General features: G+C 49.6%; 1 protein-coding gene across 1 annotated transcript in view; it reads right to left on the bottom strand.

Moving 5' to 3' along the window:
• The window catches only part of PRDM6 (PR/SET domain 6), a 75298-nt gene extending 68267 nt beyond the window's left edge, over nucleotides 1–7031 (bottom strand). Inside the window, exons 1-2 of the mRNA XM_062017984.1 lie at nucleotides 6968–7031; nucleotides 5804–6337 (exon numbers count right to left, since the gene is read on the bottom strand). Coding sequence (XP_061873968.1) covers nucleotides 5804–6329 — 526 coding nt within the window. The 5' untranslated portion in view covers nucleotides 6330–6337; nucleotides 6968–7031. The remainder of the gene's footprint in view (nucleotides 1–5803; nucleotides 6338–6967) is intronic.
• Between the last annotated feature and the right edge of the window lie 9445 nt (nucleotides 7032–16476).

Below are 16476 nucleotides of genomic sequence, written 5' to 3'. Positions count from 1 at the left end.
TATCAGATAGGGGGGAAAAGGGAAAATTTCAAGACTTGCACACTACCCTGCCTGACAGAAAGGATCAACAGCATCACCTGCATGAATACTGCAATGTAGAGTTTGACACAGGACACCAACTTGCTTAATAATACATCAAAAAGAAGAGAATTTTTAGAGAAGGAGAGTGTTGTGGTCCACTGACATTACTTGTCTCCAAACCAGATGGCAATCCACAGGTGTGGAAAGTTCACTTAAAAGGAACATGGTGGGACAAGAGTGTGCTTTCCAGAGGATTGTGACACTGGTCAATAAGGAGAGATGTACTGCTATTCCTCTTGTTTTGGCCTCAGAGAGCAGCTGTGTGAGTGTGGGCCTTCTCCACTGGCAGTAATAGGGTCAGTCAAGCCCAAAATCAAGACAAGAAGAAGGAAGAAATGTGAGAAAATTAAGGGATTTGCTGAAAATTTAAAAAGCAAGGAGGACTGCAGCCAGAGCACAGTGCCTTCTGCTAATATCAGGAGATGCAGAAGGTAAGGTCAGTGAGAATGCTCCATTGCAAGCCCAGATGCAGACAGACTCTGAAACAAGATCAGTTTCTCACTTTATACCTTCCTACTCTGTAGATGGGAAGGTTAAGGCAAAGAAGAAGCAAGAAAAAAAATGAACTATTCCCTAGTAGAGCTCTTTAGTATGGGTCTTCTGGGAGGAGTGCAATATGTTATCATTTATTTGTCTCCATAAAAATGAACACAGTGTAATGCCAGCACAACTCTATGTGAGTACACTTAAAAGTACTAAACCTAAGAAAAAGGGAAAGGAAATTGTTCCCCAAATATAATCCTCAGCACTCTCTGCTACATGTTTTAAAGGCAATCTGAGAAGAAAAAGCTTTTGTCAGTGAAAGATAGGGTCCACGATAGTGTTTTAAACAGCAAACCAGCTGTAACAATAAATGAAATACATTTTTTCGTCTGCAATAATATGCTTCAAAGGTGCAGTTACACTGGATACCTGCAGTTTGCTGGTATTAAAGAAGGGTGGCCTCTGACCCTCTGCTTCGTAATTCACCACCAGCATGCAGGTATCTGGTGTAAGTGGCCATCATTTCACATGCTATTACTCACTCGCAAGTATAAATCACTGCAGCTGGCCCTGCAGCCTTGTCTGGGCTCGGCTACCCAGCTAAGAGGAAGGGTCGGCTGGGTGAGACGATATTCTCTCTTTTCCTTAAGGATCAAGCTCTCCGAGGGACTCAGTTCCCTCCTCAATGAGACCGCATGGATCTCTTTTTGTGAAACTCATCAAAGTCCCACACAGACTGCCTGACTCGGGCAGGCTTTCGAGGGAACTACACGCAGATGCATTTTCCCGTCCAGTTCCTTTTATTTATTCTGTTATTTCTCCTAATTACCGGCCGCAGAGAGTGGGGTCGAGCCCTGCCTGCTGCCCTGGGGGCCGGAATCGCGTCGCGGGGCTGCGGAGCGGCTGTCGGAAGGCAGTGACACACGGCCGGCACCGGCTAGCGGGCAGCAGTAACACCGGGTAGCCCTGGCTCACGGACGGCACCGGCCCCGGGCGATACCAGCCGCGGACGGTACCGGCCATGGGCGGCACCAGTGGCACCGACTCCCAGACGACACTGGCTCCCGGATGACACCGGCCCCGGCCGGAACGGGCACTGGCCCGCGACCAACACCGGCCAGCCTTGTCCCACCTTTCCCAGAGCCTGACTTCGCCCACGCCGGGCCTTCGCCTCCCCGCACCGCCTCGCCTCCCCGCTCACACAGGGTCGAGCAGAGCCGCCCCGCAGGGTCTGTGCCCACGGATGGAGGGTCAGGCAGAGCCCGCGGCAGTTCTCTTGAGGGAGCAGGTGTGACAGGGCCGTCCTCGGCGCCTGGAGTGAGACGGCGTGTCAGGGGGACAGTCCCGCTTGAGGAGCGGCTCTGGGATTATTTTCACCGGGGGAGGAAGGGAGGACGGATTGGGAGATGTGGGTTTGATTTTCCCTGCCTTCTATGGAAGGTACGAATGAATTAAATTTCCGTGTCAGGTATGAGAAGGGTAAGAGAATATTGTGTGTAGATAAACCTTGCCACCCCCTGCCCCTGAGAGACCCCCATATACAATGTAGAGATGATGAATAGGCTCTGAGAGAGGAGATCGAAGTTCAGTCTGCACCGGCTCCACTCTCTCCTACAAAACTATAGGGCAATTAATTGTGGCTTGTCCCCTCATCCTTCATCTCCTGGTGGCACATATCGATGGAGATTACTGCTGATGGACCATTTTATCACCCTAAATAAACAGTCACCACCTTCTCTAACCTCAATCTAATATATAGCTATCTGCTATGTTTAAGGGTGCCGGGTAACTAATGATGTAAAATAGCTAAATCATACAGGTTACCAGCAGTCTAGAGAAAAAAAAATCCAAATATTCCCAACACCGATCCACTTCACAGCGTGTTATATATACACTGTCTGCCCGAAAATTGAATAGGAGGAGGCGTGCAAACTGCTTGCGTGCGTGACACTTTAGTTTTACACACAGTATTTATTACAGTGGCAGGTCGCCGCTTTCTGGAGGAGTCGCAGGCTTCTTGTTGTGAAAGCCTCTTTCTGGCAGCGAGAGCCAAGTCTATGGAGGAGCAAGCCGGCCCTGTACACCCCAAACTCACCCTAGGAGACGTCCTCCTCGCCGCCCAAGCGCCCCTCCCCCAGCGCCGAAAAATACCCTCATCCTGCCAGATGCGGAGCTGGGAAGAAAACGGTCCCCAGCCGTCTGCCACATTATCAGGGCTTTAACATAATCCCCTTTACTTCCCTTGGAGTAGAGACTGTAGGGCCCTAATTGGGGTTTTGTTTCTTGGTTGTTGGGTTTTGGTGTTTCCCCTCCGAACTGAATCCTTATCAATTTAAAATAATTACACGCAAACACTTAAGCCATGGCTCCTCAGTTGCCGTCGCCTCCTCTCCCTCGTCCAAGACCCCGCTATACTCATTGATATTTGACGATCACGGCGTGTGTCTATGGGGAAACCACCGCCCATCCATCTGGCCAAGGCGGCTACCCGGCGCCGGGCTGGGTCGGGAGCTGGGGAGCGGGGCCTGGAGGGCCGGAGACGGGGGGCGCGGGGGGTAGGAGGGAGCCCGGGAGCCAGTCGCGTTCGCAGGCGCAGAGGCCGAGCGGATGAGCCCGGCGGGTGTGCATCTTACCGGGGCCGCGACGCGGGGACGGGGACACACACGCGGTTTTGCCCCGGGTAAGGGGATGTTCAGGGGCCTTTGGGAAAGACGGGGCGAAACGGCACGCCGGCTCGGTTGGAGGAGAATGTAGAGCTACGGTCTACGCGGGCAAGAACCGTCAGGCAGGAGGGCCGCGCCGCCAGCCCCAAGCCTGCGGGCCGCGGCAGGAGGGCAAGGCCAAGGCGGCGGCCCCGCTCCACGAGCTGGGGCGGAGATCAGGCCCTGCGAATGGGGGTCTGTGCCCGCCTCAGGAGAGACCCCAGCCTACGGCGCGCCCGGTTTTGTCAGCCGCGGAGTTTCGTTGGGGCTGTCTTGGGCTGAAAGTGCAGCAAGCAAGTATAGCTCCAAACTCAAGTCAATCACTCCTCACTTCACCCACTGCTCTCTCGGTTCCCTCAAACCGGTGCAGAACGGAGAGTGAGGGACAAAGTCAAAGCGGCTGAAGTCCTGCCTACCCACGGACTCCCTGCGCGACCCTCAAGGCACCAGGGGAGACGTGCAGGGGCGGCCAGGCCCGTGCCCCGCTGCTTGCTTTGCTCTGCCTGTGACCGTGCCAGGAGTCGAGTGCGTGGCAGGACATGGTCTGCAATTCCCGCACCCCTTCGTCACTTACAGTTTGAGTGTTTTCTTTATTTTTAGGAACGAGTTGTCCCAAGAAAATGCACCTGGTCCCAGAAGCGTGAAACACTCGGGATAAAAGTTTTTCTCAGCGACAACTACTAACCGCCGCAAGGAACGCCGCCTTGCAAAGAAGTTAAATGACAAAACTTTTTAGATTTCACTGCAGACAAAAATTTTTAAAAAATAAAGAGATCGTACTGGCAGCATCCTGCCCCATCCCAGCCGACTCACAAGCGTCCTTCCCGCAAACGACCCGTTTGCTTTTTCGAGTCTACCTTTAACATCGCGGTTGGGAAGAAACTATCCTGCGACTCTGCAGCGTGCTATTACACCGCTCACTCCTTACAAATGCTTCTCCTTAATCGCTTTTTTATCTTCCTTTCTCTTTTTAAAACCTTTATCTTGCAGATTTACAGAGCTGCTCCGAGAAGGAAAACATGTATTGTCTGAACGGTTCGGATGGCCATTAAAAGGGCATTTCGGATTCCATTAAGTGCATGTAATTTATGAGATCACGTTTTCTGCACCCAAGAATAGAAAATACACCAACACCTTTCACTACAGGGTAAAACTAAGCATGAGGAAATCGCTCAAAACAAAGTCGGTATCCAGCACAAAGATTTTCAGTGCTAAGAAGGGGGGCGGGTAGGCGGGGGGAGTCCCCGCCAAACTCAGAGTCAGCTTTGCTCTCTCTCTTTAAGACGTACGCACAATGACTAAGACTAGGCTAGCATCCATGCACTTTAATTAACAGACAATAGAGTTTCATGAAAACTTTCGAAACATACTCTGTTATCTGAAACGAAATTAAACGAATCCGCGGGGTTTTGGGGCATGTGTTTACGGATCGCTGGTCTGAGGTATCGTTTGTTTGTTTAACAGCCTTCCTTAAATAGGCATTTTGGGAAGGGGGCGGCGGGGGGGGGGACACGACAACAAAATTAAAGGATTTTTAAAAGCATTGGGTAAGTGAAGGTGTTTGAAGCAATGAGGAAAAGTGCACACTCTGTTTCCTGTTTTAAAAGGGACAGGCCTGTGTGCTCTGAATGTTAGTAAAATATCTGATGATTTAACATAGTTCATCTAATTATTTTCACCGCATGAATTTCCTCCGTTGCATACTATCGACAGATACAGGAACAAAAGACCGGCAGAACCAGTTCCTAAAATCACTAACCCCTAGTCAATACAGTTAATAATAGGGGCGCCCCCTCACTCGCAAAACAAAAAACAGAAACAAAAAAACCCCACCCAGCCTCTATAATTGGCAACAGCGGTACTAAACGCTTTCTAACCATCAAGTTCTAAGTGAATTCTGACACTCAGACAGACGACCTCTTTCGTGTAGAAAAATAGCTTTTCTTGTGAAATGGCCATGGATACACTTTTTTTGTAGGGGTGAAATTGAAACCAGCAAGGTGTTAATGAGGTTTGAAAGGAAAATAATACTGAGAAATAAGAGGAAAACTTTGCTCTAGTGAAATCTGCAACTTTTTCCCCTGCCGAGCTCGAAGGAGTAATTGATTTCTGGGCATTCAGGGAAGTTCAGCCTTTCCAGGCAAGAATGGTGTGGGACAAACAAGGCGAAGGAGGACTACCTCTACAGCAAGTTGCTCGGGACCATTTCTGGATCCATTTTCTTAAGAATCCCTCTGAGAGAAACGTATCACCTCCTCCCAGCAGCCTCCCCGGTGAGGTGTGCTTTCCAGGGAGAGACACGGGGCTCAGGCAAGAGGGGCTACCACCCTCCTCCCGAAAGCACCGGGAACGACGCAAAAGCAGCTCGAGGGAGAGCAGGGAAGGTCAGGGCGGAGGATGTTCCTCATGGGGAGAGCGGTGTAAACAGTGACTGCGGTGTTTACTGCTCCCGGCTTGGAGCGACCCCAGGCTGGCTCGGTACGGGGAGAGGTGGAGAGTGGGAGGTCGGAGACTACGGGAAGGGGTAGGATACATACGGTTGTTTGGATCGCTGGTGTGCTGGTTCAAGGGGATAATCTCCATGCGCTGCTGCCCGTACAGGTAGTAGTCCAGCTCCTCGGCCGTGCAGCGGAATCGGACGACGGACCGTTCGCCGCATTTGTTGCCGCCACTGCCGGTCCCGCACAAGTCCTTGCCCTGCAGGGGAGCGGACGCTCCCCCGGCCGAGGGCTCGGAGCTCTGCAGGGGTCCGAAGACCGGGAGCTGGGCCACAGGCAAAGAGGTCAGGCCGGCCAGGGAAGCAGCCGCCACGGCGACGCAGGAGGACGTGGAGGAGGAAGATGGAGTGGACGAGGAAGAGGAGGAGGAAGCGGAGGAGAGAGATGCCGGGCGCTGGCGGAGGCTGTCAGACGGAGGCTCGGCTCTCTCAGGAGGCTGGAGCTGGGCGAGGGCCCCGCTGCTTTTGAGCTGGCTGCTCTGCGGAAAGAGCTGCTGCCAGTGCTGCAGATAGGCGGGATCCACCTTCAGGAACGCGGATCCGCCGGGATCGCCGGGCTTCAGCATCCCGCTGCCTGCGGAGCGGGGAGGAAGGAGGACAGTAGACATGAGATCCCCGCGTAGGCCGGGACGCCCCGGCAGGGCTCCCCACGCTCGGACACGTCGGTCCACGCATGAGGCCCCCGCACTGTCTGCCCAGAATCGGCAGAAGGACCGTCCCCGTCCCGCTCCCCTGACTGTGCCAAGCTTAGCGGAAGAAAGCCCTGGTCCCGAAGAGCCCTTGGGCTGACACGGAAGAAAAGGCTCTGGCCGGGGCGGGAAGGCATTCCCTTGTCTCCTGTCCCGGGGCGCAGGCAGGAATGAAGTGGTGGCGGGCAGCCCCCCATGCCCATCGCCGGAAAGTCGGCCGCCCAGAGTAGCCTGCACCTCGCCCTCTCCCTGTCTTTTCTTTTCCTTCTCTTCCCTCTCTCCACGAGCAAATGACTCTCGAAGTTGACAACAGAGAAGAGGAGGAAACTTCAGCCCCACGTACACACCCGCGAGTTTTTTCTCTCCAGCCGCTCCTGCTATCCACGCCAGCGTTTGCAGGAGAGGAACATGGTCCGGAAACACTCTACCCCCGGGTGACGGCCTCCGGCCGCGGCTCCGGTTGAGCTGGTCGTGCCGGGCGAGGCGGGGGGAGTCCCGGCTCAGAGCTGCCTTACCTGAGCTGGGTGCGCCGAAGCGGCTGCTGAGCGGACGGCGTGCGGAGGTGCAGGCGGCCCGTGGAAGCCTTGGAACCGGAGGAGGGTTGGAAGGAGAGACTTTTCTGGTCTTTGTCCAGGGGCAAGTGGGGGGATGCTCTCTTTGCCAGGTGCCGAGGACCGGCGGGCAGGCTAGCTGCAAGCCGCCGGGCTCCCTCTGCCGTGGCTGCACATCGCAGTCGCGCCTAGGCTCTTTGCTCGGCTCTGTCAGACTCTGGGCTAGACACGTGGGTTTTACGACAGCGCAAAATACAAGTGTGTGTGGTGTGTATGAGAGGGAGGGGAGGGAACGGGAAGTTACCAGGGAGCCTGGACGCAGGGCACTTTTTTTAAGGCAACTTCCCCCACTTTGTTCGTTGCTCAACTTTTAAATGTGTCCCTTGCTTTCTTTCCCTCCCTCTTTCCCTCCCTCCGCCTCTCCTTCCCTCCCTCCGTCCCTCCTTCCTTCCTTTCTTCCTTCCCTCCTTCCTTCCTTCCCTCCTTCCCTCCCTCCCTCCCTCCCTCCCTCTCTCTCTCCTTCCGTCCACAGCCCCAGGCTCAGAGAGCCCAGAGAGGAGAGGGGCCCTTACCGCTGCGAGAGGGCAGTGGTGCCCCGGTGCGGTCCCGAGCGGGATCCCCCGGCAGTCTCCAGCACCAGGCTGCGGGGCAGCGACGGCAGCTCCCAGCCCCGGGTAGCCAGAGCCTAGCACGCTGCCAGGCTGCCACCAGACTTGGCCTTTTCTCGCTTGCCTTTTGCCCCTCACGGGCTAAAATGGGTTTTATAGACCGTTCCGGCTCCTTTCGCTATCCTGCCACTATACCACCTACTTTGTCTCCTGGGATGACCTGTTTCCCCTTTCCTCTCGGCTAGCTGAGACCTGCCCCAGGAGTTCCCCGCACAGATAAGGGAACTCACTGCCAAAGAATTTCTCCCTCGCCAGCCCTTGTCCCCTCGAGCAACCAACACGTCTACCTCCTGCTCTCTGTACGCAGTGACAGCACCAAGCAGGAAGCACGCAGACGGAAATGCAACCTGTGGCGTGAAACTTCTCACTTTTTATCTCCACTTTGCTTAAAAACTGTCTTTTTTCGCCCCGCTACTCAATTGTTGAGCTTGCATACCAGTGCGTATTTAATAACTTTTTTTGCAGTTTACTTCCTATACCCCATGGAAAACTAGGCGAGAACGGTAATCTTATATCGCCTGTGCACAGTATCCCATTCATTTAAGACAAAATACTTAACACAAAGTTTTTGCGTCACAAAAACATCTTTCCAGTGTCAGAAAAGCCCCCACTGTCAGGCGTTACGCTGCCACTAAATGCACACTTGCTCACAAACATAGCACGTGTGCCTTTAAACTGATTTTGCCTCCCTCTCCCCCCCCAGTCCTGTCCTAGTTTATTTCTTTCCCACCCTTCACTCTCCTAGAGCCTGGGAAAGCTGTTGCTGTTTAGACTTTGTCTGTGTCTACGGCAGGATATTTTAATACAAAGTTGAACAGGGCTGCGGCAAAAAAAATGTTTTGACTGGCGTCATTTTGACAAGGTCATTCGTCATCTGCTGTATAGATTGATAACACCTAAGTCAAAGGCAAATACGATTAGGAAACCCCTCGATTTTTATGGGTTATAAAATTAGCTATAAAATCCTTCTTTACGTCTTAAGAGTAGTTCCCTAGTGCAACATCTAATGAATTTCGAGCCCTCTGGCCCCATTCATCCGCTTTCTGGAGTTCTGCTGTGATGCCATTGGGCTGACGGACAGCTCTGGGGGCGAGAGGCCGGTGGCAGACCAGCCGGCATGCGGGGAATTCGGTGCTGGCTGCGCACACCTGCGGGCGGCCGCCCCGGGGGTTCTGTTTCTAGTGCATCCATACAGCGTCTCGTCCTTGGCCATCTTCTTCCTGGTCACAGTCTTATTCTGCTCTTTCTGACTCTTGTCAGTTTATTTTTTGAAAGGTGCATCTGTTCGTTAGTATTGTTTTCCTCACTGGACATCGTTTAAAAATACTGAATTGCTTGCAGAGGCAGGAATCTCTGAAAATTCGTTTCAGGTCAGAAAACCATGATGAACCGGGGGAAAGCTCCTAGCTAATACGCTTAAGTACATTGTCAATATCTGCACTTGCCTTGAGTTGCTAACAGAAATATTCCGTGCGGGTTCATCTTAGAAAGACTTTGTTACTGTGGGGCTTTTTACAGGTGGAAAAGTAGCGCTTCGAGACATCAAGGTGTCAGAATAAAATGTGCAGACCTCCTGACGCTGTGGGACCCAAGCTAACCGGAGGAAAGAGGCAGAAAGAAGTAGAAGGCTCATTGCCGTTTCCCGTCCTCAGGGCTGGGAGGGCAGTGGGGGACGGCGAGTGGGGGGGGGGGGGAAAGCCAGTTGCCAGGCGGGAAGAAAGACAGTCAGTCCCGGTAGGCAGCCCGGCCCATGACCGCAGGCTTTGCCCTCAGGTCCGGACCTTTGCGGCCGGCCGGCACCGGCCGGTACTCCCCGTCACTCCAGCGGGCTCCGGCGGAGCCCCTGTCCTTCGGCTTTTTGTCCCTAAAGACCGGCACCCACGCTCCGCCGGATTCAGTCACCACACGCGGTGGGGCGCTCCGTGAGGCGCAAAGCAGTGGCGGGCGGAGGGAGGGAGGGAGGGAGCGACGCGCCTCGCCGGGACAGAGAACGGCTCCGTTCCCAGTCTCTCCAAACCACCACCGCTTCCTGGCCTTTCACCCGCCTCAGAAGGAGCAAAAGGAGCAGGGTAGCGAACAGTGCCTGGAGCTGCCCCCCCCCCCCCCCCCCCCCCCCTCCCCGTGGTGGCTGGAGCCAGCTCTGACCTCTGCTCTCGCTTCCCCAGGCAGGGAGGTTTGTGCGCATCCCTATTGTCTCTCCCGAGTTTGTCTACGGTCCTTTTGTTACTATTACTGGATTTGTTTCTTGGTTTTATGGTGGTTGGGTTTTTTTTCCCATTATTATTTTATTCCTTTCTCCTGGATGTGACTTCTGAGTGTAAAGATACAGAAAAAAACAGAGAAGAGTTTTTAACTATTACCTCCTCCTCTTTTCCTTTCTCTGAGGCTTTTTCATTATTTAGAGGACGAGCACTGAAACAAATCACATTGATCGTTTAGAAACCGATCAAACCTTTATAAAAATCCATCGCCCACGAATCGATTGGTGAATATTTGCTAGGAATTTGTTAAAAAGAAATAAATAAGGAGGGTAAGTGTATTAAATGCAAAGAGGGAACGCGGTGGTGTTTTTCTTCATTGATTAATGACCTCTAAAATAAAACAAGCGCGAAGAAGAGCCAAGATCGATAAATTAACTACCCAAATTCATCATTTTCCCTGCGTGTTTTTTTTTTTTTACTTTTGTTGTTTGTTTTCTGTTTTGTAAATAACCCTTAGGAAAGATGTATGTCTCTTTGGAAACTCGGAGGTTTTCTTTTCTGCTGGGGATAGAAAAGGGAGATAAACCCCTTTTAGGAAGGGATTGAATCGGGGACACTCTATCTGATTTCGTTTGACACATAATTAAAAAGTTTACCTTTCATATTAATTAATTCTCCTGATCTGGGGAAGACAAATGATCGGTTACCTCTGACAGGAGTCCGATAAAGGATTCAGCAGCTTTCCTTCTTGCTCTAGGCGTCTCCTCATTCCAGTTTTAAGGTCATGAGCGGCTGAGTTAATAATTCATTAATATAGACATTTATTCAGATGGGATTCACGGGGATTCGCGGTCTCCTACATCCCACCGTTTGGATTTAGTTCCCTCGAAGAGGAGAGGCGGGGGAGGAGAATGGATGAAGGCTGTACACAATGCACGGACTTATTTCGACACACGTGGTCACAACGTGGTAACCTCCAGCCAGAGCGCGACGGGAGCGGCGGTGCCGGCCGGTCGCAGCGCCGGCCGGCCGCAGCCCCGCACGGCCGATCGGTCCCGGCGTCGGCACCAGACCCGGCGCTGCGCCGTGGCTGCCGCGGAGCGGGGCCGCGCCCGGGGCCTTCCTGGGCAGCGGCGGGCAGAGGGCCGCCCGATAGCCCTCGCAACATCCCGAGCGTTTCCTGAACTGAAGCCGGGCGCTTCATTCCCGCTTATCCTGCCCCGAAATCAGAAAGCGACCGAAGCGTGTCAAGAGTGAGTGAATCCCACCGCAACACCCTTATCCCCGTGCCCGCCCTTCGCTGACAGCCCGCTCCCAGGCAAGCGAGGGCTGCGGGACAGGAGGAGCTGCCTCGGGCCAACGGCAGCAATCTCGCTGCGGCGGCGCGGGGCCGAGGCAGATCCCGCGGGCCCGAGAGAGGCCGGACAGGCGGCGCAGCAGCGGTGCTGCGCTTCCCCCACGCCCCAGGCCGCCGGCGGGCTGTCCTCGCGGCCAGGTGAGCGGCATGTCCGCGGAGACACCCCCCGGCGCGGCCCGCCGCTCGGCCTGCCTCTCCTCGCAGAAGCAGCCCGGCCGGAGGAGCCGCGGCCGAAGCTATCCCTAGCCCCGCGCCGGGGCCGTCCAGCGGCCGCAGAGGGCGCCGCGCCGCCGTCGCAGCCTGCGGCGGGGCGAGGCCGGGGCGGAGGCGCCGCGGGGCTGGGGGTGGCTGCGGGCGCTGTCGTTGCGGACCCCCCGCAGCCCCGAGGGGCTGCGGAGAGGCCGCCCCTGTGTCAGGCTGCCATCGCCCCTGTTGCCATCGCTTATGGGATGCTGATGCGAGGCAGAACGTGGGGAGCGCCACTCTGGGGTGACAGGGACATGAAGAGGTTTCCTCAAAAAAGGCAGTTGGGACCTTCCATGGAACTGGATGAGCAGGTCTGCTGCAGACCACTGGTTTGGAGAGAGCAGAGAGCACTTGACCACCTGGGACTGGACTGAGATTATTAAATGATTGGCAATAGCCACCAAGCAGATGCCAGCCAGATGCATAATGACTTTTCTGCCACTATTGACCTGATACGGATGTGAACTAGTGACCCTTGAGGTAAAACGCTCTATAGTCTATTACCAATTCCCTGAGCCACCTAATGCCCATCACAGACATATTCAAATATTTATGCCCATCAACAAAACAAACTCTGCTGCAAGCAAGGCACATTGCATATGCGATAAGAAAATAAATTACTCAGTTGTAAAGACCAAGTGAAAACGGGGTCCAAACAAAGGTGAACTTTAATATGACAAACCTTGTTTAATGTAATTCTTGCTTTCATGCACAGTCCATCTGAAAGTATTCTCAGTTATTTGAGAATTAAATTAGCGACTCAAACATAAGGTTTGTATTTTCCCGAAGAGTTTAATCTCAAATGCAGTGGATTAAGACAGTTTTCCAGATTAGATTGTACAGTTTAAGTTCCATTCTCTGGGTCATAACAAGATAAATAGACAGAACACTGTAGATGCATCTAATGCTTCTAAGCACAGCTTTTGTGTTTTGTTTTTTTTTTTTTTACTCCTGAACGACTGAGTGCACACTCATACATTTATGTCATTCACCGTAGTTTCAGAAACAGCGTCAGGAAGCATGCTGAAAGGCAAACCTCTTTTACAATCCCTGATGTCAAGCTTTCCAAAACTAAGTGACTCCACATTTTGGATGCTTAAAGCAACACTGTGTAGCTACTTCAAACAGTAAAATATAGTCTAAAGAGTTTTCCTGTACTTTATCTAAAAATAGCTCTCAAAAATATGGAATCTATTAAATATGATTGTTTGCACGTGACACAAGAATGATAAGGTCTGGACAAAACTCAAGAATAGTAGAATTTCAATGGTTAGTGTTGTCATGAGAATGCCACAGTTTTACCATAATGTTTACAGAAATAAATTGAACTTATGGGGTTCCCTTTGAATTTTGGCTTAGAGTCATAATCATGTCTTAATGCTTTTTAAAGAAAAAAAAAAAACAGAAAAACCAAAAGCTTCACACTTTATGTTTCCCACTCAGCTGCTTTTTCACAACATATACTTGTCTAACAGATTTTTTCTAGGCCTGCACTCAGATATCACTCTTTTTTTTTTTTTTTCCCCCCCCCCCCCTTCACAGCTCACCAGTGAATCAACTGATGGGGAAAGGAAAAGACAGCCCCAGGGACCAAAAGTTCAAAGCAAGGACTGTGTCTTCCTTTACCTTGTGTATTATGTGGTAAAAGGCTACAATAACATGTCTGAAATACCTGCCCTGATACTGTTCTTCATTTTTTGCTGGACTATGTTTGATACATCATTTTGTTTGGTTTGTTGGTTTTTTTGGGTTTTTTTTTCCTTAAAATAAGCCCATATATGTCACTCTCTTCAGTAAGTCAAACTCTGGAATGCAGGTGTTACTTCTAACAGCATTATTCAGGAATAGCTGTTCTGGTTAAACTTTCATGTGTAGGGAAGAACTTGGGGAGAGGGTAATAGCTCTTTTGAAAAAAGATAAGTGGTGCATACCATGCATGCTGTGAAAAATGTCTGGTCACATCTTTAGCACCAAGTGAAAAACTGGGCTGCTTCAGCAGTATTAGTAAAGAACACCTCATGACCAATGGAGTTGACTAGGTAAACGAATAAAACCAAACAGCACATGAAGATGAAGTCTCAAGGAGAAATATCTAAATCAACAACTAAGATAAGGATCTATAGTAGAGTTCTTGCTACAGCACAACAGTTGCTTTAGTTCCATTTCTTATGGTTTACCAAGTGTTTCATTTCTTCACATGGTTAAGCGCTTCCCATAATGTTACCTAGAACTATGGGTTCATGGCAACTCAAGTCCAGAACCGAATCCAGAAATATAGCTGCTCAAAGAAAAAATGACATAGATGAAACAACTGGCTTTTCAGTAAAGAGCAATCATACTGCAGTTGGCAATTTTCTTCACTGTTTGACATTCTCGAGTGTGAATTATTTATGGCAAAGGAGCCAAAAACAAAATAGTTGATGTATGGAATTATATGGAACAACCACACACCTTAGGCTAGAAACCCGCTGAAGTTCTGCATTGTGCAATCCTGCACTCCTCCTTTCTGACAAACTAGAAGAAATTTTTCTAGTTTCCTGTTTACCTTTTGACAAGCAGACTGGTCTTATTATTTCACCTTGTGCATCTGTGCTCAATTTACACTGGGAGCTCTGTTGTTTGGAGAAAACAAGTAGGCTCTCTGTATCCCATCACAGATACATAGCCTGCATCCAGCTGAAGAGATATTAACAAAAAAAGATTTTCTGAGCGATTCCACTTTTTTAAGCTATATTAAGTAAGGCATTTTGTCTCATTGGCAAAGGAAGTACTGATTCTTTGGTTTAGAAAAAAGAGATATAAAGTGTACTCTGGAAAGAAACGCTTTGGTCACAGAGTACAGTACACTACCACTGCAGGCAACTGTGCAATAGCAGTGAAGTCCAAAATATTTAACAAATCTCATCTTTCCACTGTATCTTGTAAGAGCCCTACCTTCTCCTTCCCCCAAAAAATACTCAATTACAAACTTGAGACTTCTAGTGGAAAAGACCAAAAAAAAAAAAAAAAACCAACCCAAAGCGCAACATCATATTCCACAGTTAAAGACGTGGAAAGACAAGGGATGCCATGGTTCTCTCCATGGGGAAAGTAATTGGTCAAGTGAAAATTCCCAGGGGACCTTAGAAAGTGAGCAGCCGACACAGAACAAAGGAAGTAAAAATGTCTCTTAAGAGTCGCTGATAACATCTCTAGCAGTCACTGACAACTACAGGGAAGAGTTCCTCTAGACCAAAATGTAACAGTCAGGTTTATCTCATAAGAAAAGCTTGACCAGACAAAATTGAGAACTCTCCAAGATACTAAGCACATTAGTGTGCTCCTAACAATCTCTGATGCTTGAAAGAAAGACAAATACAGATAACTTATCAGAACATGACTTTGCATCAAGAAACAGTAAAAAATGAGGCCAACCACTCCATTATGGTATATCTAGATACAATAGAAGGACATAGGAAGTAGAAGCCAGCCTATAGCAGCTGGGATTAGGTAATGCCTGCACTAGAAGTTTGCAGGAACTATTGAAGAAAACAAAAGGTTAAGGATCAAACAAGCTGTAAAGCTCCATCAAAGTTTTGGACAGCAAACTGTGCAGGAAAACAGCAGAGACTTAGGTGTCTCTGCTGCACAGACTGCCTAAAGATAGTGCCCTCAAGAGGTTAAAAGAACTTGGCTGGAATGTAAGGACTCAGATGGCATTGACCACTGCTCTGCACTGATGACTGAATGAAATGAGATGAACAACCTTACAACTTCTGCCTGACAACCACTGTAGCCAAATCTTACATATCAGAGCCACTGCCTAAACCACGTTCATTTGCAAGAACATGATTCAGCCCTTGCAGTCCCTGCTGTGATCACAAGATTTCAGTTCATCCCAAAGCCAAGAGTAAACCTTGAAATGCTGTTGCTCTCACCTTCCGCTTCTGGTATACTCCATTTCTGATATGCAAACATGTATGGGATATCTCCTTCCACTTAATCCCAGAAAGATTACCATTGCTGCTTTTGTCCCAGTGAGAGAAGCCCACTACAGAGATCTTAAAGGCACATTGTTAAGACCTTCACAATTGGATAGATTAATGGTCTTGGACTTTGAAAACTAAGGAATGTCATTTTCTGTTGTTCTTTTAATTGTTTATTTAATTGATTGTTTAATTTACAGTATGAGAAAGTGCACTTCAAAATGGGTTCAACAGGTTATACAGAACATTGATAGGACAACATGTAAGTAGTAAGATATAGGTGTTTCATATTTTGGTAACTGCACCACAGTATTGTATTTTGGAATTTGTTCTTAGAGTGTAAGTTGCTATTGTCCTAAAATAACTTATGGTGTCTCTTCTGAAACGTAAACCTTCAGAAAGAAGCAGGAAAAGGAATCATATCCTTATTCATTCTGTTATCACCAGACTAATGCAAGAAACCCTCAGAGACAGGTTAATTTAAGTCTTGTACTGAATGGAAGGGACGTCTCACACCATTTGTTGCATTGGCTGAACATGCTCTAATTTTTAGCTGTCAAGTGATAAAAATCAACCATAGTTTGTAATTTCTTCACACATACAGCTATGCTGAGAAGAAATTATCTGTGTATGCTCTTTGTGTGATGCTGAAGGTTGTGATATATGCAGCCTGTGTCACTTAAAGACGATTGGCCTGGGAAGAACTTGCAGAATGACCTCTACCACTCTTCTAGAAGGAAAAGTGGGATAACTTTAAGATTTCTTTCCCTAACAAAAGATCTGCTAAACAGAATGTGCTTAATGTTAAACTTTAAAATTTGTTTTGATACCCTATTTTAGGCTAATTAGTCATATAAATCTATTTATCTTTTTATTGTAGAGCTCCTGCTAAGGGCTATTGTTTCCAATAGAGCCTTTTATAATTCTGAATTTTCCAAAAGTTAATATTTTCAACCTATTACACTTATATTTCTGGAGAATATGAAAAAAGTCAGTCATGTTGCCAATATTACGTAAGATTGGGTATTTAAATGAC

Source organism: Colius striatus, chromosome Z (genome assembly GCF_028858725.1).
Source record: "Colius striatus isolate bColStr4 chromosome Z, bColStr4.1.hap1, whole genome shotgun sequence".
NCBI lineage: Eukaryota > Metazoa > Chordata > Aves > Coliiformes > Coliidae > Colius > Colius striatus.
Note: the sequence above shows the minus strand (reverse complement) of the source record. Positions and strands in the feature narration are given on the sequence as shown.